The sequence below is a fragment of the Rana temporaria genome, chromosome 1 (genome assembly GCF_905171775.1).
Source record: "Rana temporaria chromosome 1, aRanTem1.1, whole genome shotgun sequence".
Taxonomy (NCBI): Eukaryota; Metazoa; Chordata; class Amphibia; order Anura; family Ranidae; genus Rana; species Rana temporaria.
The window spans coordinates 138,584,366-138,609,769 of NC_053489.1; the positions used below are offsets into that span (position 1 = coordinate 138,584,366).

The window sequence follows — 25,404 nt, forward strand, 5'->3', positions numbered from 1 at the left end:
GGAAGTCATGGCTGCTGTCACAGAATATGAAAGGTTCCAGGTTTTCTATTCAGACTTGTTTACCTTCCCCAAGGCTAAAGGAGGCATCCCCTCATTCTGGATCTCCATTTGCCAGATTACTTTGGGTTTCAAAATTGTGTAGGGACCTGGTCCATCATGGTTTCCCTTTACCTGGGAGACTTTCTGCCCACTGTAGATATTAACGTGGTTGTTAACCCCATTCATGAAATCTGACCTTGGCACATATATCTGTAGTGTTTATTTGTCCCTCTAAGTCTTGTGTCTTTATGCTGCTCTGTTCTCCTGTTATCGGCATAACTTCTGACAAGCTCTCCGACACAGGAGATAAAAGCAGCTGGAAATTTGTCGGAGTAAACTTGGACATAGATGAGCAGAGAGCTTGTCTATTCACAGCACAGCTCTTCAAATGTTCTTGTTCCTTTGCCTATGTGGAGGGGGGGTGCCTTTCCTCCAATCAGCTCTTAGTGTATCCCCCAGACTCCACCCCCCACTGCTGAAACAGAAAGATTTCTAATTTGATCTGCACATTCCAAAGTGTGTAGAAAGGGAAAGACAGCAGATATACATGTAAAACGTATGTAGGGAGATTTGTTTCCTCTGTGTATCATCTGAGGCTGTTCACTTCACTGGGTATAGGAGAGGGTTTACATCCATTTTAAGGTCGCTTACTTGCACATGACCTTTTATCCAGCACATCAGTGCTACCTATGTGCTACATATCCGCTGTGCTTGGTGTGGGAGAGATTGGGGGGGGGGGGGACTACAATGTTAAAATTTGCACTAACCTGGAGCTCAACTTTAAATAGTCAAAGGGTACATGACTTTTGTTGTGTTGGCTTCTTTCACTTAGGAAATTGACGACAAATGTAATGTGACCAGGTGTGCAAAAACCTTTTTCAGACCTCCATGCTAGGAAACAGTTTAGAGATGGATAAAATATGTTGGAGCAGGATAAAACTCTTTTCTTCCAATATGTCATTCTTTTCGCAGGTGTATATGTATTTGAGATTTTTTTACACTTTGAGAGAGACTACTTTATTTGAAATAACAGCAGATACCTTGAAGTCTTTAAAGTAGAATTCTTGGCAAAACTTAAGTGCACTTAATGCCCCTCCTCTCCCAACCTTAATCTGACTAACCTGTGTAAGAAAGATCTGTATACCTAGATATTTTCAGGCTTCCCTGGTCAGGTCACATGATACACCTGCCCTCTGTCAGCCAGCGAGTGGCAGGGGAGAAGAGCGAGTGCAGACAACGGCTGGGCCACTGAAGCCTGTGCATGACCCCGCCACTCCCAAGCATTACCAGCCATTGTCAACCGCTCTATCCTCTTCAACCAGTGTTGGCTGACATGAGGAATTATGTAACTAGAGCAGCCTTAAAATGGAGTAAGTACATAAATCTTTCTTACACAGGTTATTCAGAAGAGGTAGGAGGGGGAGGAAGCTTTTTTTTAAGCATAGGTAGGCCTTGCTAGAATTCTACTTTAAAGCTTTTGGGATTCTCGGAAAATGTACAGACTGACAAATGGCTAATACAGTGTTTCTCAATTCCAGTCCTCAGGCCCCCCCAACAGGTCAGGTTTTCAGGATTTCCCTCAGATGAAAAGGCTGTGGTGATTACTAAGGCAGTGAAACTGATCAAATCACCTGTGCAAAATAATGGAAATCCTGAAAACCTGACCTGTTGGGGGGGCCTGAGGACTGGAATTGAGAAACACTGGGCTAATAGAATGTCCGGAGAACTCTGGAGTATCTTCATAATACACCACTATAAAAGGCATTTTGGGAAAAGTGTGTGTGTGTGTGTGTCTATAGATATATACATTTTTTTTTTTTTACTGCATAACGGTAACTGTTTACTATTGATTGTACCTCCTGAATTTGATTTATAATAATGTCACCTACTTTGTACTAAAGAAAATGAACTTGAAGTAAGGGAAGACTCCAGTGAGGATATGATGGAATATGAGTCTCCAGAACAGTTAGCAGAGCAGCTGGTCACCTTATCACTGTTATCTGAATCAAGATGGAAAAATCTTCTAAACCTTGATGTCATTAAGGTACTGTGTTTTTTTTAAGTCTGTCAAAAGCGCCAATATAGCCTATTAAAGTTTTACGTTTTTAGAGTCAAACTTTGTCAAGTACTGCTAGTACTGATCAGAAATTGAAGGACTGTAGGTCGACAAAGGATAGGTCCACCTTTTGTAACATGTTGCATCCATATTCAGGGTGTACCATGTTACATATGCATAGACTCCAGCTCCCCACCATACCACAATCTGACAAGTATCGGGGTGGATCTTCTCCCCTCCACACTAGCTGTCATCCATTCACATGTTCTTTGCAGCTCTCGGCTTGTAGTTCTTAATGAACTACCATGGTGCTGTTGTAGTATATTAACCACTTCTAGCCCAGGCCTATTCTGGCACCTCGCTCCTACATTTAACAATCGTCGTTTTTTTTTCTAAAAAATTCTTTAGAACCCCCAAACATTGTAGACACTAGGGAATAAAATGGCGGTCATTGCAACTTTTTATGCCACACGGTCTTTGTGCAGCAATTTTTCAAAGCTTTTTTTGGGGGTAAAAAAAACTGTTTCATGAATAAAAAAAACTAAACAAATCCGTAAAGTTAACCCAATTTTTTTTGTATAATGTGAAAGATGTTGCGCTGAGTAAATACCCAACATGTCACGCTTTAAAATTGCACACATTCATGGAATGGTGCCAAACTTTGGTACTTAATAATCACCATAGTCGGTGTTTAATTTTTTTTTAATAATTCTAGCACAAGACCTCCTCCAACGCTCGCGGTGATACCTCACGCGTGGTTTAAACGTCATTTACATATGCGCGTGCGACGTACGTATGCGTTATTTTTTATTTATTTTTTATCACTTTTATTCCTATTACAAGGAATGCTAACATCCTGTGTAATAGGAATAGTGCGTGACAGGTCCTCTTTATGGAGAGATGTGGGGTTTATAAGTCCCCACATCTCTCCTCCAGGCTGAAAAGCCTGAGATCAAAAAATTACACCATCTCTGGCTTTCCTATCAAGTCCTTTCAAGTGTTTACTTCCGCCGGACTGAATGTGACGTCATAACGTCATGCTTGGGCCTCAGAGTCATAGAGACTGCCGGGGATCATCTGGCCCTCGTTTTCTTTATGGCTAACTTCTGGCATCAGCGTATTCCTTCACCGGCTTGCCTATTGCAGGGACTAGTCAGTAGAAGCACTGGGGGTGATACACTCCCACCGCCTGTAAGAACAATTAAGCGTTTGAACTGCCGCTATGGTGTTTTTACGGTGCAGGGTCTCACCGGCTAAACAAAATGATATCTGGATGATGCCTGCAACTGCATATGACGTACCTTTTTGGCAGGAAGTGGTTAAGCTACCTGTCAAGTGTAACTGCTTGCTTGTGTCAGAGGTATGGGCAAACAGATACACAGGCAGTCTGCAGGACCGTGGCATTACAGCCACGATCTGCTGATCGTGGGTGCAATGCTTTACAGGTTCATAAAAAAAAAAATTATTATGATCTGTCCCAATAGAAAGGTATACTTGGGCCGAAAATGGTCAGCTGACTTCGGGCCTGTGTGTACAGCTATCTGTTCTACAAAAACTGGTCTTGCCGCTGGCTTCTGTTAAAAAGGCATGCTGGGAAAACCATCTGGCGGATTTTGTGTTTTTTTGTTTTTTTTTATTCAGCCTGCTGGATTGAACGAAAAAAACTTCTCATTTGTTTCCTGGGTTAGGACAGGATTGGCTCATTTACATACAATGAAGTCCGTATTGTAAATATTTAACCCTTTTATTTAGGCCATGTTCAAGTCTGCAATACAAAGTAAAAAATGATAAAATCACATGAAACTTCATCAAAAGATACATCAGCGCTAGCAGTCACTTAAATCATAAATGTGCCCACTCTTTTGCATGTGTAATAATACATAAAGCAAGAAAGTTCTCCAAAAGTCAGAGGGTGAGCCAAAGTTCAGTGGGAAAGGTGTTCCTAAATAAATGTTCAGCTGTCCGCAGCTGGTGACATCACACAAGGAAAGATACACCTATCGAACGTCTCCCATGTTCAAGTCTGGTTTACTGAGATGAGATTTGCTAGCACAGTACAGAGAAGGTTAATTATGGCAAGCACAGTTCCGCAGCCCTCTCATAAACAAAGATGACTAGTTGAAATTTTCAGTGTTGGAGTTTTTAGAAGAGAGAAACGAGCTGCAATTTTGTTAGCTGGTGGTCCAATTTGATTGTAAAGGAGGGATACATAGTTTAAGTTTATTCATAATGGCATATGTGAAAGTGTACCCTAAATAAAGGGCAGCACTCCAAAAGGCTTTTTGACTTTCGAAAGGGGGCATCATATAAACGCATAACAGTATATCAAAGTGCATGCGCTGCATCTTCCCACAATGCCCATCTACAAGCGGCATATACATTTTCATTTGAACAGGGAGGGGATCCAGGCTAAAGGTACAGCAATTAACAAACACAAAAAACCTTCAACTGACATGTGGTCACTTATCAGGTGGTGGGAATCACACTGTTTCAGGGTAAAAAACCCTTAAGTGAGATCCTTAAGTGGATATCACTTGAGAGGGTTTTTTACTCCAAAACATTGTGCACTGATGTGATTTGGTGTACACTTATTTTTTTTGTTTTACTATTTTTTATATGTAAAAGTGTCCCACAGAAGTTGACTTTATATTTAATGTCGCTGGTAAAAAAAAAAAAATCTGCATAGTAATTTTTTTTTTTTTATTTTTTTTTTTTCCCTTTCAGAGAAGGAACAAACCCAAAGAGCCTCCGAAGGTGCCTAAATCGGCACCATTTTTTATCCCGACTCTTCCAGGACTTGTTCCGCGCTTTGGTTCTGAGACCCGGGAGCAAGATCCTCAAGTAAGTTATTTTATTTACTTACGATTTCTTACCCATTTGCAACTGTAGTCAAAGTGTTTCAGACTACTATAGAGAATGTCCTACTTCTCTTTTGATTCATCACTTTGTCCTTTCTCACAACAGTACACCTGCATTTCTCCTGTAATGGTTATTTGATTGTTGACTTGTATTGGTGTATGTCAGACTTATATATTTTTCTATAAAATCCAGTTTAAACAAGCAAGTTATTTAATTTGCGGTTTACACACAACAGACACCTGTGCTATGTAAGAGCTTGGAATTTAAGCGCTTTCGTGATTACAGAATGATAAATTGACCCCAAAGTGATGCAAAGCATAAAATCTCTTCTAATAATAAGTGGTATGTACAAATGAGTTTAGGGGAAGTGACATTACCAAGGTTTAACAGCATAATTTTTAAGCGGTGCGTCTGTTTTAAATGCCTGAAACTTCCCTCTCTTGATAAATTAGGAATTATTACCATATTTGATATTGCTCTTTATGCCACTTCATGTGATATACAATGGGGAAAATAATCCCCTGCAGAGTTTAAGTTTGACCAATTAAAAAGAAATTAAGGGTCTATAATTTTTTATCATGGGTGTATTTTTAATGATAGAAACAGAATAACAACCCCAAATTCAGAAAAAACACCTGATACAAATGTTCTAAATTGAGTTGAAGCTCAATGAGTAAAAAGTATTTGATCCCTAAGAAAAACATGACTTGTTGCTTGGTGGAGAGACCCTTGTTGGCAAGCACAAAGGTAAGATGTTTCTTGTAGTTATCAAAAAAGACCTCTGCGCTTGACCTAATAAAAAGTGAATGTGAAAAATCAAACGATTGTGAAAAAAATATCAAACAAAAAATGGTGCTGCTGCTCATGAAAGCCTAAATACTTAAGGCCCAAAGAAACATATAAATAGATATAATAAATTATAAACAAGCGCGCAACCAAAATTTCAATAAAGTGTCATTATAGAAATCCCTATGTGAAATGGTCAAATCAGTAACGATTGTGCATATAAAAATACGCAAAAAAAACAGTGAATAACAAGAGGCAAATGTATTTAAAGTAAATGATGTGCTAAATGTTCATTGTGTGAAAAAAGAACAAAGTCCCAAAGCATAAAAATAGGACATTTCTAGGATTTAATCCAATAGCTACTTCAATATTCAATGGAGTATCTGGAAGGAGCCTTGGTCTTATTTTTAGCCAAAAGAGTGTAATATTACTGCTGCTTACCGGACTGAGAGGACCTCAGGTTATAGAGATCTCTAGAGCGTGTGCATCAGCCGGCCACGATAAACGACTACCTCGATCGAGGAGGGATGCTTCCGTCTTGGATGAGGATATCACCTTCAGCTGTTCATCAGACCGGATCACATCACACAGGAAGGAAAAACAGGAAAAATCCACTCAGCTTTACCAGGCACTTGATCTTGGAATAGTAGGCTCAGCAAAAAAGGGACAATAGAGTCTTCATGGTGAATGAAGTATATCAAATTTGAGGTTTATTTAAAAAAACAGTCAAGTGTCACAACAACCAAAAAATAAAAATAAATTTCACAGCAGGTGTCCACAGCAAAATAATATAAAAGGCACAACGATAAAAAGAGTTCCTTTGCACATCAGCCAAGGATCAAACCTAAAGCTGCATAATATGAGCGTGATGGAGTTAGGAAATGGTGCTCCACCCGATGCGTTTCCCCAAAAATGGCTTCAACTGGGAACGGACGCTGACTTCCCACGCCAGCACATCACACTTAAATACTTAAAAGGCAGCCAGGACACCGGAAGTGACATTTTTCAACCTCTCCTCCGTAGTCACTGGATAAATTGAATCAAACTAACGGAATAGACCTATCAGAAATACATCTCGCATATCCTTCAGCAAAATAGATATATGTATGCAAGAAAAAGCTCCCTCTTTAAAGAAAGAGTTCTCCCGCATAATTGCATACAGCTATACAAAAAAGGAACAAACATGTACTAAATAGACAATATAAATAAATAATTTAGGACTGCATAAATTAATCACTTAAGATTGCGTATTTTTATATGCACAATCATTACTGATTTGACTATTTCACATAGGGATTTCTATAATGACACTTTATTGAAATTTTGGTTGCGCGCTTGTTTATAATTTTATTATATCTTGTAGTTGGTTACCAGGTTCGCACACATCTCGGGAGGGATTTTGGTCCACTCTTTACAGATCTTCTCTAAATCCTTAAGGTTTCTTGGCTGTCGCTTGGCAACTCGAGGTTTCGGCTCCCTCCATACATTTTCTACTGAATTAAGGTCTGAAGATGGGTTAGGCCACTCCATGACCTTAATGTGGTGCTTCTTGAGCCACTCCTTTGTTGCCTTAGTGGTATGTTTTGGGTCATTGTCATGCTGGAAGACCCATCTTCTAAAGGAAGGTTCTCAGTCAAGATTTTACAATGCATGGCCCTGTCCATTGGCCCCTCAATGCAACAAATTTGGCCTGTATCTTTAGCAGAGAAATGGCCAAAAAGTCGAATGTTTCCACCTCCGTGCTTGACTGTAGGGATGATGTTCTTGTGGTCATAGTCAGCATTTTTCTTCCTCTAAACAAGGCGAGTCGAGTTGATGCCAAAGAGCTAAATTTTGGTCCCATCTGACCACAGCACTTTCTCCCAGTCCTTCTTTAAATCATTTAGATGTTCATTGGCAAACTTCAGACGGGCCTGTACATGTGCCTTCTTGAGGAGGGGGACCTTGTGAGCACTGCAGGATTTTAATCCATGGCGGCGTATTGTTACCAATAGGTTTGTCCCGATACTAGTATCAGGACCAATGCAGAGCATTTGCGCGAGTACTTGTACTCGCACAAATGCTCCCGATGCCTGACCCGATACTTGGTCAGCGGGGGAGGTTTTGAGCAGAGAGGGCAGGCAGAGTTTGTGAGCGGATAGGGCGGGCAGAGTTTGCGAGTGGGTGTATGCTGCTCTCCCCCTCCGTGTTCCTGCTGTCGTCCTCCATGCTGTGTCCTGTGTCCCCTTCCATGATGCTGCTCTCCCCCCGAGTGATGCTGCTGTCCGCGCTCAGTGTCCCCCTCCGTGATCCTGCTGTTCTCATCCATGCTCTGTGTCCCTTGTTCCCTTCTGTGATGCTGCTCTCCCCCCCGAGTGATGCTGCTGTCGGCGCGCTGCGTCCCCCTCCATTTTCCTGCTGTCCTCCATGCTCTGTGTCCCGATACCTGTGTCCTCCATGCTGTGTCCTGTGTCCCCTTCCGTGATGCTGCTCTCCCCCCGAGTGATGCTGCTGTCCGCGCTCAGATCAACCTCCGTGATCCTGCTGTCCTCATCCATGCTCTTTGTCCTCCTCTGTGATGCTGCTCTCCCCCTCCATGATGCGTGTCCGCCCTCTGCGCTCTGTTTTCCCTCCATGTCCTCCTCCACTCCCTCTGTCCTCGTCAGGATGGAGAGCGGAGGTAGGAGCCACTAAACCCGGCTCCTACCTGTTCTGAATGAACAGAATTAGTTATCACTGACTCTGTCCATTCACATAACTGAAACATCGTAACCTGTGTTTACAATGCATGTTTATGAATGGAGATGGGCCTTTGGCCTTTGTCTCCTGTCCATTCATTTTAGCTGAGGCTGCAGAGAATGGGACTGGGAAATCTGTGTCCTTAGTCCCTTTCTCTGTCTCAAAGGTGAGATTACCCCTGACATCTCACCCAAGCCCCCCCACAGTGCTAAAAATTAAAAAAAAAATTGCAATAAATATAAAATGAATTTGTAAAAAATAAACACTGACACCATTCACCCCCCCCCCCTAAAAAAAAGAAGAAAGCATTGTAAAACAAACATAAATTGTAAAAAAAAAAACACTGACATGACATTTAAAAAAAATGTATCGGTAATCGGCGAGTATTTGAAAAAAATTATCGGTACTTGTACTTGGTCTTAAAAAAGTGGTATCGGGACAACCCTAGTTACCAATGATTTATTTGGTGACTGTGGTCCCAACTGCCTTGATCATCCACAAGCTTCTCCCGTGTAGTTCTGGGCTGATCCATCACTTTTCTCATGATCATCCTTGCCACATGAGGCAAAATCTTGCATGGAGCTCCAGACCGAGGGCAATTGATGGTTATTTTGTATGTCTTCCATTTGCAAATAATCGCTCTAACAGCTGTCTCCTTCTCACCAAGCTTCTTGCTGATGGTCTTGTAGCCCATTCCAGCCTTGTGCAGGTCTACAATCTTGTCCCTGACGTCCTTTGACAGCTCTTTGGTCTTGCTCATGATCGTGATGTTTGAATGGAAGAAAAATTCTATGGACAGGAGTCTTGTACATATATATTACGAGTTGCTATTGGACGCACCTTCTTGAATTGACAGGACTAATCTGTATAGCACATACTGTAGCCTGAATGTGGGAGCCAGAATTATTGTTGGTTGGTAGGGGAGCAATTGCATATTTCTCTTATCATCCATGGACGCACACAGCTCCTTAAATCTTAACAAGTGGGTTATGTTCCTGTTCACAGGAGAGGACTAGGCAGAAACATGTTATTTAATTACTAATTAGATAAAGTAACATGTATTTAATTAACAGAGTTGAACAGTCCCGCCCAGGGGGCGGTCCCTCCAGACATAACCCTCCTCTCTGCAGTATGGCGCCTCAGTTTCTTTCTGCCTAGCAAGGAGGACGTATGGCTCCCTTTGGGCCCAGCGCCCTGAGGAAAATGTTGTTTTCTTTTTTTTCATGAAAGAATCTTCTATCAACTGTTGGCTGAAAGACAGGCTGGATATTATAGATGCTTGTAGTCTACTCAGTCCGGCCAGCGAGCGTGAGCACACCTTTGCAAAGTGGCTGGGTCTGCCACGACATACCCCATGACTCCTGGGGTGGCCGGTGAGCTTCTGCTCCGAGGTCCACATATGACTGTGGTGTTTGTCTCACTCACAGTGGACCGGGCCGACGGCTACCTCCTACGAGGTTGTATTCCTGTCAGGAATGTGTCTGTGGGTCCTCGCGTGGACGGGTAAGTACAGTCCCTCCCGTTTTAGGTGGGTTGGTATGGCTGCGCATTCCTGGGGTTCGAGGTTCCTCCTGTTCTCCTTTCCCTCTGCTGTCTATTGCTGCTGGGGTGGACCTGTGGGGGGGGGGCCATTTTCCCACCAAGGGGCTGTGGGATGTCTGGCCTGTTTTTTTTTTTTTTTTTTTTTTCTGTGGGGGTGCATTTGCCTAGAAAGGGCCTTCTCAGTCACTTAGCGATTTTGTGCCATTTTTTTTCTGCCTTTTTGATTAATTTCTACACCTTAAGATGGATGTACCGTATTTATCTTCATATAACGCGCCCCGGCATTTAGCGCGCACCCCCAACCTGGAAGGAAAATTCCTGAAAAAAAATAAATACTTAGTTTGAATGCCCCTCGTCGGTGTCTTGCCCGGCGTCCATCGGCGGCCTTGTCGGTCCGGCGTCCTTCTGCGACCATCGTGCTGTCCTCCCCGCTGTGTTTTTCAGCCGATTCCCGTGCTGTGTTTGAACCACTCCGCCGACATATACCGAGCGCAGTACACTCGGGTATACTCGGGCAGGCTCGGCTCCTCTCGCGTAAGGGACGTACAGGACATGACCGCGAGCGGAGCTGAGCCTGCCCGAGTATATGTAAGACATGACTCGCCTCGAGGCAGAGGTGGTCAGAGTCGTAACGAGAATAATTATTATCCATATTCTCAGCAATCTCAGAGAACACCAATACAAACACACAGATTCTCTCCCCTCGAAGAGGAACGAGGGTGGTACCAGTCGCAATATGGATACCCAGATAGAAATGAGAATCAACAATACAACAGATCTCCATATAACTATATAATCAAAACCACCCCGGGCCGTCCTACTCAGGGGGTTTTCACAAAAAGCAGAATGGGTACAACAGAAACCCAGAACCAGACGTGGATGTAGCGGTGGACGGCGCATCAAGAAAAAGGAAATGCGTCTAAATAATATCTTTAATTTAAGTACGGCCAACTTTACAGAATCCGAAAATGTTGTTTTAAATAAGGGACTATAATATGTTCCCCCTAAACCCTACTGTTGGCGGCCTTGCATTGCAAATCGCCATACTTGATCCTCCATATGGATGGGAGCGGTGGTGCGCCCGCAACCTTCCTTTCTTCCGAAGGTGGTTTCGGCCTTTGACCTGAATGAGGACTTTGTTCTTCCATCCTTGTGTTCTCGGCCGGCGCATCCTAGGGAGGTTGCGCTTCATTATTTAGGCGTGGTAAATGCTTTGCAGATGTACCTGCCTGCTACGGCTCCGTTTCGGAGATCTGACGCACTTTTTGTGTTGTCGGGTCCACTAAAGGTGCCTGGCGGTCTCGTCGGCCACCATTTCTCGGTGGATCAGGCAGACTGTCATGCAGGCCTATGCTCTTAGGGGGCGGTCGCCCCCTTTCCGGCCACGGCACTTTCGACCAGGGCAATTAGTGCTTCCTGGGTTTTCCAACATCAAGCGTCTGTCTCGCAGGTGTGCAAGGTGGTCACTTGGTTGTCCGTTCACACTTTTTCCAAATTTTTACAAGGTTAATGTGAGTGCATCTTCTGATGCTTCTTTTGGCCGCAAGGTTTTGCAGGCAGCTGGTTAAAGTTGCAACTCCTCCGTTGAGGAGCTCTGCTTGTTTTTGGGGTGAAGTTAAATTGGTTTTACTGATACTGTTCCCACCCCTCGTTTTTGACACTGCTTGGGGACATCCCCCTTGTCAAGATTTAAGGAGCGGTGTCCGTCCATGGACGATAAGAGAAAATAGGATTTTTTTTGTACTCGCCATGGACGGACATGGCTCCACCCCTCCTTTTTTAGGTTTGTACTGCTTGTTACGAACTGAGGCTGCATACTGCAGGGAGGAGGGTTATGTCTGGAGGGACCGCCCCCTGGGCGGGGCTGTTTAACTCTGTTTAAAATAACATGTATTTAATTATCTAAAATGTTCCTGCCTAGTCCTCTCCTGTGAACAGGAACAATTTTTATCATGCGTTTCTGGATTTTTGTTTGATATGCTGCATCTATCAATTAAAATGCACCTATTATAGTCCCTTAATTTCTTTTGTAAGTGGACAAACTTACGAAATCTCCAGGGGGGTCAAATAATTTTCCCCACTGTATCTCGACTTCAAGAATCTGGCTCTAGGAGCTTAATATTTCACTTATAGGCTATACCCTCCTTACAGCCAGCTAGCTAACCAATATAGCTTGCCTTTTTATAAGACTTTTTCTTTAATGAATAGAACTGCTTTTTAGTGTGATCACAGGAGTACCGTGTTATAATCCAGTAGATATCTAGAACAGTTGAAGGCGACATTGTCTTTTTTAATAATTACAGAGGCATACAGATATTGGGCACTGTTTGAGGAATTATACAGTAATTATATCTGTAAAGTAAATACTGTGCATTACCCTTTGTTTGGCAAGGTGGACTGAAATGTTTGTTTTATTTTTAGTCAAAAATTTTGAATCTTGGAGTTCTTGAACAGAAATCTACTTTCTGTGTCCAGCTTGAAGAAGCCCTTGATCAGCAAAACTGTAAGTCTCAATTCCGTCTAGCTAGCTAACATTACAATAAATAGTTGTCTATAGTATAGGACAAGTCTATATTATTGCATTAAAAAAATACAGAATGTTATTCTTCAGTATATTTTAACCTTTTTGTTTAAAAATAAAATAAATTGGGCCTCATGGACCATAGATTCTTGACAGCCACTGATGCATTTTATGGTACAGAATCCTATCATTTGAAGAATACCGAGACATCAGTGGAAAAAAGTCTCAGGTATTTCTGTTCTTATCCCTCTAAAATACACTCTTGTATGCAAGAACATTCCCGATGCTTACTCATACTCGGCTATGAGTAAGCATAGGTTATCGATGTGAAACATGTCAGCTCTGTTACCCCACTGTTTGCAGTTTTTTTTGCTGTTGTAGTTTTTGTTTTACTGGATTAAAAGGCACCGTTTTTTACACTTTATTGGAGTGCGGCTGTCCATCTCCTCTCTCTTATTTATCCTTAACCCATGTTGATAATGCAATATGTTAGTAACTGGTTCCACTCAGCTATGAGATTCACATTTCATCCAACATTATGGATCGGATGATCCAGATTTTTGATTTTTCTCATCCATTGAGGGACACAGGAAGCTTTTCACCAGAAGTTTACACTGCTGCCTAAAATTAAGACTGCACACTAGCAAGCAAAAAACTGCAGGCCAGCCCAGGCTAATCCTCCCTCCCACTATCGGCATGCCTCAGTTATTTTTCTAGCGTTCTATGAGGATGGCCTTCTTTACTTGAACTTGATGTAACCTGCTTTTGCTAGCATTTTTTTTTTTTTTTTTTCTTCAACCAATGCTACATTGTTGCTAGAGCTGGTCTCTTTGATTACGGTTATCCAGCATGGCCTTCCTCAGCCTAGTCAGAATATTGTACTAAACTACTGGTCTGAGAGTTGCAGGACTAGCCTTAAATTGGCCCTCCAGCATTGGGTTTCCAAGTAGGGCACTTTCCAGACACTGTTCTGGTAAGTTAATAAAAATCAGACACAGAACTGCGCTGGAATTCTAATAACAAATGAAATATAAGCAGCTAACACCAAAAAGGACAGTTTTGTGTTAAGCTCAGTAACACTATTGTGTAACGCTAATAAATAGGGTATGTAAGGGCCCTGTACAAAAGGAACCTCCAGAGATCCTATAGTGAATAACCAACATAACCTGTAATAATTTGCGGTGCTCAATATGAATATTAATAAACATGAGTTGGCATGAAACATATATGTGATGTAATACAAGAGTCCATTATATAAGTGCCTTCAACACATGTAGAAAAGTCCCATATCCACAATCGAATATGCCCAAATGTGTGAGGTTTAAAAATAAAGTGAAAAAGTACAAATAGACGTGATAAATCACCAGGGTAATTCTAAGCCAGGATGGTAAATCCAGCAATAGTGAGTAGGGGTCTCCGCTCTGAAGGGTGTAGCAACCAACGGAAAAGAGGCTTACCAGATCAAATGGACCCAATCATTCCTAATGGATCTAGACGGGCAATGGTGAATATGATTCTCCATGCATCAATGGATCTATGGAAAGGAACAATAGACTCCTGTTAGGTCTCAAACGTCTGTAGTGGGGCAGCTATGAATGGCCCTCAACTTCTCTCACATGCATGAACTTTTTCTGCCTGCAAACCGTCCCTAAACAGCCGCTGCTGTGTCTCCAGTGCGAGAGCCCTGAGGGCTTTCACACTGGAGCGGTGAGTTAGCAGGACGGTAAATAAATTCCTGCTAGCCGTATCTTTGGAGCGGCAAAGGGGCAGTGTGTATACCGCTCTTGCCCATTGAAATCAATGGGGCACCACGGCTATACGCCTTTGCAGAGGCGCTTTGCGGCAGTTTTTAACCCTTTCTTGGCCTCTAGAGGGGGTAGAACCACCCCGCTAGCAGCCGAATAGCGCCGTGAAATTGGTGGTAAATCACGGCTAAAAATAGTGGCGCTGTACGGCCAACGCACCTCTCGCCCCAGTGTGAAAGGGGCCTTAGCCCCACCTCCCCATTGAGGAATAGATTTGTCTATAATTAAATATGCTGAACCTCTCGGTTTATGAGGTTTTAAATGTTTTGGTACGCTGTGATTGGTTGCTCCTTTTCGTTTGCCTGCGATCCCAAAGCGAGGCTTGATGAGCGGTCTTCTGGATTGTATGTGAAGCACTGATGATGTGGTCGAGGGTTGCAATAACCTTGTCAGAACGAGGCCCGACACGCACCCACCCGCTCCATCTTGGTTCATACCAGGAAATGAATTGGATCATTTACATACTCTGTGTCACGGGTCGGTTGTCCGATTGGGGTCACATTTTCTATTTATATGCAATGACTTGGACAGTCTCGCACCCCAGATGATGTCTATGTAGACAAAATGCATCGGGTCAAGGCCTGTTTTGAGGTCATTGCGTCCATTGTACTGAAAGATAAATGAAAAGCGGTATTGTATCATTTGAAATGGTAAGTGTTCTAAACTTTATTAAATTCCTCTAACCATACGGTTTTACCCTATGTGGAGGTGTTTTGTTGTCTTTTTGGATGAGAATACTATCCCTGGATGGCAGAAAAGATTCTTGTATGTGAAAGAAGCTGAGGGCTAGTCATAGCTGCTCCATTACAGATGCTTGAGACATAGCCGGAGTCGATTGTTCCTTTCAATTGATGCATGGAGAATCGTATGGAGGTCGGCTGTAAAGATACCCGTTACTAGGTGTTTATTCACCTTTGCCTGTCTAAATACATTAGGGATATGTCGATTGGGTCCATTTGATCTGGTAAGCCTCTTTAATTTTCGTTGGTTGTGACACGCTTAACAGCGGGTGACCCCTACTCACTATTGCTGGATCGATCTACCATCCTGGCTTTGGATTACCCTGGTGATTTGTTTATCACATCTCCTTTTTTCAGACAATATGAATAACAGAAAAACTTTTCTTTCACTCTTGGTTGGTGTTTGGCTGAAGCCATTTATTAATCAACTGTGTTTACTCTTTTAAAATCATAATGGCAACAGAAACTACCCAAATAAACCTGATCAAAAGTTTACATACCACACTTAATACTGTGTATTGCCCTCTTTAACATCAATGACAGCTTGAAGTATTTTGTGGATGAGGCTCTTTCTTCTCAGATGGTAAGTAAAGCTGTCTATTCCTTTTAGCAAAAAGCCTGCAGTTCTTCTGTATGTTTTCCACAATACCCCGATTTGGATTCCCCACAGGTGGTTTGCTCGGATAGATGCCCAGTTCAGAGATTTAGTTTGGGGTGGTAAGGTGGCACGTATAAAACTTGCCACATTACAACTAGCCAAGGATCAGGGTGGTTTAGCTGTCCCTCATGCCCGCTGCTACTTTATAGCATCGCAAATACAGCATCTAGGAAACTGGGGGGAGGTAGACCTCGGAGACCCAATACGAGCCATATTACTCCCTTCGGGGCCAATGCTACCAGCGGTGTCTTACTTGGAAGCAGGACTCACACACCTGGACCAGACCTTACCTACGGTGGTGCTGCTTAATACGTTGTGGAAATACGTTCGTTCCAGTCTCAATGTCAGGGGGGTATGCCCCTTTACTCCCATTTGGAAAAATTCCTACTACAGGGAACTTTTTAAATTAGAAGGCTTCAGGACCTGGGTAAATGCAGGTATACACTATATCACACAATTGTTTAGTGGCCCAACCCTCAAATCGTTTGTTAATCTGCAGGAAGAGTATGGTCTGCACAGAACTCAGTTCTATAAATACTTACAGCTGAGACATGCAGCCCAGAGGGAAGTCAGGCTCTCTCCAATCTTGCTAATAAGGCACCCCCTTCATAATGATGTGCTTTTTAATGTGGACAAGAAGGGCATGATTTCCCTTGTATACTCCAGACTGCTTAATGTAACACATGATGCATCGGCATTACCATGTAGGAAAGGGTGGGTATCGGACCTAGGTCCCATCGATGGGGATACAAGGGAGCTGTGTTTGACTTCCGCCCCTCTGGTCTCGGTATCGGCGCAACACAGACTTTCTCATCTATTTCTCCTCCATAGAGTATATAGAACACCCACTCGACTACATAAATGGGGTATACGGGATTCCCCAATATGCCCAAAATGTAATGTGCAGGAGGGAGATTTATTACACATGATGTGGAAGTGTCCAAAACTCTTCCGATACTGGAACTATGTTATAGATACTATATCCCAGGCGTATGGCTTTCCGTTGCCTCATGACCCGGTGGTGTGTCTGCTGGGTGGCCTCGAGGTACCTTCGCTGTCTCCCGGTGGCCATACAGCCGTACTTAGACTACTGTATGTGGCTCGCAAGGCCATCGCCAGATATTGGATCACTCCCCGAGTGCCTACAGAGGGTCAATGGGTAAAGCTGGTAAATAATCTACTGATAAGGGAAAAAGTCACATACCAACACAGAAATGCTCTTAAGAAATTCTACTCATTATGGCAACCCTGGCTGGACGTACCAGGCCTGGGACCCACGCAATTGATTATGGAAAGGCTATTGCAGGGATAAATAGATAGGATATGAGTCGAGATGGGCTGGCAAAGTGTGGGATGAATAATGTTCAAATAGTTTTTTGATCCTTGGAGCAGAGTGTGGGGCGAGGGATTCAGAACCAGGAGGTGGTTTAAGAATCAATGTGTTTGTTACAAATGTAAATGTTATTGCTTGCATTATGGCGGGGTAGGTTAAATAATTATTGCAATTAGAGGGTAGGGTAACATAGGATAGACGGCCTGAACGCAAATTGAATAAGGTTATATCCAAAGTACAGGTAGAATCTGGCTTTTCTAGGCCGCTGTCTAGGGGGGGTAAGCTCCTCTCATGTTTGATTTAGCTCATGTAATTATGATTGCACGAAGTTTACCTGCCTCTCTCTTAATTTGGCATATGTTCACCCTGAATGTAATGATACTGTCTGTGTATGTATCCTAAAGTATTGTTTTACTATTTTTTGCATCAATAAACCTTTTTCTTGATTTAAAAAAAAAAAGCCTGCAGTTCCTGTAAATTCTTGGGCTGTCTTGCATGAACTACACATTTTGAGATCTCCCCAGAGAGGCTCAATGATATTGAGGTCAGGAGACTGAGGTGGCCACTGCAGAACCTTCACTTTATTCTGCTGTATATAATGGACTCTTCTATTACATCACTTTTTATTTATTTCATGCCAACTCATAATGTTTGTTAATATTCATATTGAGCACTGCACATGATTACAGGTTATGTTGGTTATTCACTATAGGATCTGTGGAGGTTCCTTTTATACAGGGCCCTCGCATACCCTATTACAGTATACGGAGACTTGATTACACACAGGTGGATTCTATTTATCATCATTAGTCATTTAGGTCAACATTGGATCATTCAGAGATCCTCACTGAACTTCTGGAGAGAGTTTGCTGCACTGAAAGTGAAGGGGCTGAATAATTTTGCACGCCCAATTTTTCAGTTTTTTATTTGTTAAAGTTTGAAATATCCAATAAATTTCGTTCCACTTCATGATTGTGTCCCACTTGTTGATTCTTCAAAAAAAATTAGTTTTATATCTTTGTTTGAAGCCTGAAATGTGGCAAAAGGTCGCAAAGTTCAAGGGGGGGCGAATACTTTCGAAAGGCACTGTAAGGGGGTTAACCTTTACAAAACTATATGCATTATATTTAAATTGTGCTTTTCAGAAAATTAAACTAAATGGTGGAAGTATTCCCCAGAAAGTGCCACGATTTATTGTAAAATCGCAAAGTAAAGCAGTAATCACTGATGTAAAAACAACTTGCAAATATATAAAATGATTGTGTTTATCCTAAGATGACATTCCACTGAAAACGATAAAGGAGATGGGACCTTCCAACATTGACACAGAGATTCGGAACTTGGCTCCAGAAGGCGGTGGTTCTGTTGAAGTAATGCAGAGCTTCTTGAAGATGATTGGCAGAATGTTGGATGTAAAACGGGATTTTGAGCTTGCCCAGGCTTACCTTGCTTTATTCCTAAAGGTGATTTTTGACTTTTTGTTCTTATATGATTTTTTTCTTTTTAGCTACTTGTGCAATTGCTACATTAAATTATGTTTGGGATGGACTTAGGTTAAAAAGTATCGGAATAAAAAATATTATGCGGCTTACCAGTTATTGGAAGCGGTCACTAAATTTGTTCTCTTATTGCAGACTTTTTTTTACTTTATTTTCACCTGGTAATCCTGAGAATGACATACTTCCTAACCTATGGTGGCTACAGTAACTCCTCCATTGTATCTCTGAAGGGTGCCAAGGTGGTTGTTACCCAGCTGCACTCCAAACATGTCTTCCTTTCTCCATTACATATGAGGGTGAAGGAATAAGTAATTCACGGAAGAAAGATAACATAGCTTGTGCTTTGTGTTTAGCTCAGATGGAGTGGCAAGATCAGCAGGTAGTTTCTGTACATGCTGAAAATGTTTGTTGCCTAAAAATATTTTAAATGGTGACACTACTACATGTAAGAACTGGTAAGCTGTAAAATGATAGTTTTGTTTTTCGGTTTAGATAAACTTTAGGATGTTGAACAGCCAATCCTTGTGGCTGATCGTAGAGGGATCATTGTAACAGCCAGTTAAAATTGTTACAAAGTTGGGCTGTTGCAGCTCTTTGATCTATAATCCTCTCCTACAGCAGCAAACCTGTATTAAATAATAAACATTGGTTGTTTTTAAGGTTTTTAACCCTGTTTTCTTTCTTAAATGTGGTGTTGCATTAATTATGGTGTACTTTTTGTAGTGGGTGGCTTTAAAGCAACATATAGTGTATGTGTGTGTGTGTGTGTGTGTGTGTGTATATATATATATGTATGTATGTATGTATGTATGTGTGTGTGTGTGTGTGTGTGTGTGTGTATATGTATGTGTGTGTGTGTGTGTGTGTATATATATATATATATATATATATATATATATATATATATATATAATATATAGTTTGACCCATTCTCGTCTGGCGTATTAGGCAGATGACACAAGTGGGAACCTCCCGACGATCCGAGCGGACCTAATATAAGACCCCGCACAGCAGTGCAGTCTGTCACCAGCCGCGTCCACCGGACACAGCTGATGTCTAATCACTGTACCAGACCACTGCTGGTGCCATGTGACCACTGTAACCAATTACAGCAGGTTACATGACAGTTCTAAATAATATATGCTTCCTTTCAAGCCATCCATTGTATACAATTGTGTTGCTAGCTGTGATTGGTCAATGTGATCATATGGTACACACTGGACCAATCGCGGCCCATTGGTGCCATGTGATCAGCTATGGTCAACAAAAACTGAATAAATGGATTTCATTCAGTAAAATGCTTGCCTAACGTGTGGAAAAAAAAAAAAAGGTAGTACTATGTTACTATTGTCTACTATGATCACCACCGCACCCATTATATGATGGCGCTGTTACTGCACTGGTGACAGAAAAAAAGTTGATTTCCAAAGACGTATGTCAAAAAACGCCATTCCCTTTACTAAATACCATAGACCAGGGGTAGGCAACCTGGGGCCCTCCAGCTGTTGAACTAAATTTCCCATTAAAAAATAAAATTGTTGTGGTGTTGTGCCTAAAAAGTCCAAGTTCTCATTTTTATTGATTTTTTTTTTTTTCTCATCTAAATTCCACTCTGCAACAGCTGAAGGATCCCAGGTTGCCTACCCATGTCTTGGACTGTCTACTTTTCTAACAAGTCATTTGGGGGATATATGTACTGTCCTGACATTTTTGTGCCTCAAGAAATGAGAGAGACTGCCAGTACATCAGGATTAATACATTTTCAGATGTATACCATAGTTTGTGGACGCTATAACTTTCCTACAGACTTGAATAATAAACACTGATTTTGGTTATTTTCACCACAGAAATGTAGCCGAATAAATTCATGAAGAAAGATTATTTGCGAAATGTTCTAACCGAAACAAAGAAACATGTGGTTTTGTTTTTAACATTTTCTGTCTTTTTTTTTTTTTCATTAATTTGGCAAAAAATTATAAACCCAGTGGTAATTAAATACCACCACAAAAAAAGCTCTAGCTGTGTGAACAAAATGATAAAAATGTAGTTTGGGTACAGTGTTGCATGACCGTGCAATTGTCAGTCAAAGTGTGACAGCACTAAAAGTTGTCCTGGGCAGGAAGGAGGTAAACATGCCTGGTATTGAAGTGGTTTATTTTATATTTGTATGATGTTTTAAAGCCACCCACTACAAATTTTAAGAACTAAAACCAGTTTATAAAACTTAAACAAATGTTTGTTATTGTATTCAGGTTTGTTGCTGTAGGAGAGGATTATAGAGCAAGATTAGCACAGAGCTGCAACAGCTTAACTTTGTAACGTAAAACTGTGACCATTGCAAACGCTGAGCTATTAGATCATGCTCAGTTAAAAGTAATGGTCTGCTAAAATGAGATTATGGGTTCCCTTAAAGCAGCAGCACATGGGAATACTTCCAGGATTAAAGGAAATCTATTTTGTTTTTTGGAGAAATTCCAATATTTTCTGCACGTCCGTTTATCCACCTGTTCTGACAAGTCTTTGTTTTAGCACGTGGTACTTGGTCAGGCCCACAAATGCTACATTTCAGCTCATGCAGTTAAGACTCAATTGAAGAATTAAAATCATGGACAAGAAAAATAATGTATTATTGGACTACAGTATAGCATATAGCCAAAGCCTCACTCTCCTGAAAACAGATTAATTATTAAACTATCAATGTTTAATGTCTAATATTTAGGATTTTTTTGTGTGTTTTTAACATGTCGTGTGCCTTATTTCTAGATCCATCTGAGGTTCATTTCAGCCGAGCCAAAGTTATTAGAAGAGATTTCTTTGTTATCCCCGCACCTTGACGAGACATGGCATCACATGCAGACCTTGTTTAATCAGAGCTTGTGTGTTCTAAACTACATGAAAAGTGCTTTATTGTGAAAAGTGTTTTGTGTCATGGTTACTTTTATTTTTAGGAAAGCAAAGATATACTTTTAGCAGAAAGGTATGTTTGTGAGTGGCCATAATAATGGCTGGTTAAATATTGTGTATATACAGTATCTTTGTATGTTTTTATTATGAACAGCGTCTGCTGTGAGATGTTTGCATACAGTAAATCGGTGGCAACACATCTACAGAGGAATTATTTCCCAGTATGCAGAATTTTTTCTGTGATGGATTCAAATAACCAGTATTTATAAAATGATTCCAGTGTTTATATGGTCTTGTAACAATGCAGAATATTTTATATGCCATATTTCCAGAAGTACAAGAATTTCCACATGCAATAAACATTTGTTTGGACCTCTTCACATATGTGCTAATTCTTTCATGTATTCACCTATGTTCTATAGTATTATATAGGGCCGAAACAACTAATCGATTCATCGACAACTAATCGGTTATGAAATCAATTTTCATTTTCGATTTCGGCCAGTAACATAATGGGGTTAAAAGAAAATTAGCCCTTATAGTACAAAAAAGCAAATCGCTACTGTAAATATTACTTTCACTGTCCCACAGTAAAAAAAATGAACCCCCTTACAGTAGCGATTATTTGCTCTTTTTGTACTTCTTTTTGTTTTTTTTAACCCCATTATGTTACTAAACATCTCAGGCCGGGTTCACACCTCTGTTTTTTTGGTGCTTTTTGCAGAAACACACTACAGTTCGTTTAACAGTGCAATTTTGTTTTTTGGTTTAATATACTTCAATGGAGAAGCTGCAGAAAACAATGTAATGTGTTTTTTCGGCAATTTGTGTTTTGTAATCTGCCCAACAACAAATTGGCCCAAAAAAATGCTAATTTTTTTTTTTTTTTTTTTAAAGGCTATTATCCTATTAATCTAAACAATAATCGGCCAACTAAATGGACATTATGAAATTAATCATAGCAATGTTTTATTTTCTTCAGTCATTGATAATGTAACTCCTGGCTAAGTTTACTGGAGCCACATTGTCTTGGCACCCTGCTTCATTCTCAGAATCTTGCAGATACCATAAATGAGCTGGGGGAGTACACTGATACTGTACTGCATGTATTGCTCATAGGCGCAAGTTGAAAGCGTTTGGCAGAAGATAACCTGCCAAACGGAGTTGACAACACAATAAATAACCTAAAGTAGAATTCCGGAATAACCCTAACCAATTAAAAAAAAATACCCCCTCCCTCTCCCCACAACACCTATGCTTGCCACCTGTGTAAAAAAAAAAAAATGCATATACTTTTTTTCATGCTGTCCTGACCCTCTGGTAGCTAAACCCACTATCTGAAACACAGGAATCAGTTTTTGCCTGGCATCGTAGGAGTTTGGATGTTGAGCTTTTTTAGCTCCTGGTCTCTTTTATGGATATGTTTTCTATAGTTTTTTGATTTTATTTTTTTCAGTCACTGTAGTGCTGAGTGTCATAGATCTGGGTATTCCATCCAGCATCACCAACACGTGCATGTTATCCTCTGTATAGAAGCATTGACTGCAACAGCTTTGCTCCACAGATTGGTGCCACACAGGGCTTGGTTTGTGAGTCTTGTCTGGATGTACACAGACACGCCTTGGCATCTCCTGCTTCGTCTGGACCTTCTCTCAATGTCCAATTTGACATTCTGCTTTAATAGTCCCTAGCGTTAATAGCTTGGCCCACAGAGACCCAGGGGTCTATCTCCTACTGTTATTTCCACAATCCTTAGGGCACGGAAATCTGCTTGATTCAGCTATCATCGCACTTGGAAGGCCTACGTTGCTTTTTGAGTGTGTGGCAGTCTATCCCTGCAACTTTAGTCGCCTGCATTCTGCCCTTTCTACAAAGGCATGTGGCTTACAGATTACCCCTTCTATAAAGTTCAATTAAGGGCCAGGTCTCTGCCTCGACCATTCATTCTTTTTCTAGCATCCCTTGGTATCTGAATCTTATTTTGTCTGTCTTATAGAAAATATACATGATATTCCCCTTTCAACCTTGTCACAAAAGGTGACCACCTTGGTGGCCACCAGTTCTGCCCATCGAGTATGCAAGATGGCCAGACTGTCTTTCCTAAGGTGGTGTTGTCCTATCATGTTAATGAAGACTAAAGCCTTCTATACACAATCAGATTTTCAGACGACCAAACATCTGTTTTTAGTCTCATGTCGAAAGTGAAGAGGTTACTCACCATACGAAAATTATCATACGTGATGATGTAATGTTGACTAGATTTGTATGTATTCTTTTGTTTCTGAGCATGCGTGGTCTTGCACTTACAAGTTTTTTTTTCGTATTAAACTCGTACTAATTCGGCTGTTGAGGTTGCGTACAACAAAAATGTTAGTCTGCACATCCAGCCTTTGTCTGATGAAAAACTGGAATCTGCTTTCAAGCACCATACCAACGATCCAAAAATCGGCAGATTGTTCGGACACAATTTTACTTCCGATTTTCGTATCGTGTGTACGGGCCTATAGTCTTGAATTGCTCGTGTCCACATCCTTCTCGGAAAGAAACCCTTCATTGCTTAGATGGGGTCAGAGCCATCTTTCAGCCATGGCATCTATTCAGAAGTCTGATGCTCTGTTCATCTCAGAGGGTCCTAGATGAGGTCAGGCTGCCTTGTATTACACCATTTTCAGATGGATTTGTAGTGAGGTAAACAAGGTATATGTCCTTGCGGGCTGCAAGGTTCCTTTTCCAATTATTGCACATTCTACCAGGTCCCTCGGCTTGTACTGGGCTTTTCATCATTCTACTTCTGTTCAAGTTTCCAAGGTGGCTACTTGTTCGTCAGTTCACATGTTTACCAAGTTTTATAAGGTTCATATAGCTGCCTCTGTGGATGTCCACTTTGGTTGGAAAGTTTTACAAGTGGCAATTTGAGTTCTGCCTGGGGTCAGTTTCTGTTCTGTATTGTGGGCCTTTCCCGTTTTGGCTTTTTGGCACTGCTTTGGGATGTCCCATCCATGAGAAGTACAGCTGTATCCTTCAGTGAATGAGAGAGAATTTTATTTGTGTATTCACCGTGAAATACATTTTATTAATTCGTTAATTGAAGAACACTGCACACACCCAAACTTGTTCTGGCTGTTTCAGTGTTATCATCCATTTGTACTGCTGACTACTGATTCCTGTGTTGCAGATGGGGCTGCTTGGCCACCACCAGAGCCTCTCCTTGGGCTTCTTTTAGTTTAAAGCGGAGTTCCACTCTAAAAATGAACTTTCTATTAACAGCTTGCCTTTAATGTAAAACAAAAAAATTAAACAATTTTTTACTCCTATCTGGCTGTTACTAGGCAGATTTTTTTTATCTGCCTGTTTTACATTTATGTGGCATTTTGTATGTGTGAACTATATTTTCTGTTAATAAAAAAATATAAAAAAAATAAGTGAAGTTAGCCTTTAGGCTTCTTTCACACTGAGGCACTATAAAATAGTGCCTGCAAAGTGCCTCTCCTGTCACTCCAGTGTGAAAGCACTTGAGCTTTCACCCTGGAGCGGTGCGCTGGCAGGACGCTAAAAAAAGTCCTGCAAGCAGTATACACCGCTCCTAAAGCACCCCTGCCCATTGAAATCAATGGGCAGCGTGGCTGCAGCGGCACTTTGTGGTCGCTTTTTAACCCCTTTTTCGGCTGCTAGTGGGGGTTAGAAGCGCCCCGCTAGAGGTCGAAAAGCGTTGCTAAAATGACGGTTAAGCTCCACTAAAAATGGCAGCGCTTTACTTCCGACGCTCCCATGTCTCAGTGTGAAAGTGTCCTTAAAGTAATATTAAAAGTAGAATCCTGGCTGGTACTCGTATCCAAGCCCTACTCAGTGTGTTCATAAGACGCCTCCCCCCCCACTGCATGTGATTGACAGCTGCAGGAGCCAGTGGTTTCCAGTTCTGTCTCCCAGCCAATGAGTAGGTAGAG

General features: G+C 41.4%; 1 protein-coding gene across 1 annotated transcript in view; it reads left to right on the forward strand.

Annotated features, from left to right (window-relative positions):
* Positions 1–21,840, forward strand: part of WDR36 (WD repeat domain 36) — a 90,731-nt gene extending 68,891 nt beyond the window's left edge. The window contains exons 19-23 of the mRNA XM_040343300.1: positions 1,941–2,083; positions 4,820–4,936; positions 12,422–12,503; positions 18,333–18,520; positions 21,320–21,840. Of these exons, the coding sequence (XP_040199234.1) occupies positions 1,941–2,083; positions 4,820–4,936; positions 12,422–12,503; positions 18,333–18,520; positions 21,320–21,469 (680 nt within the window). The 3' untranslated portion in view covers positions 21,470–21,840. The remainder of the gene's footprint in view (positions 1–1,940; positions 2,084–4,819; positions 4,937–12,421; positions 12,504–18,332; positions 18,521–21,319) is intronic.
* Positions 21,841–25,404: the final 3,564 nt, after the last annotated feature.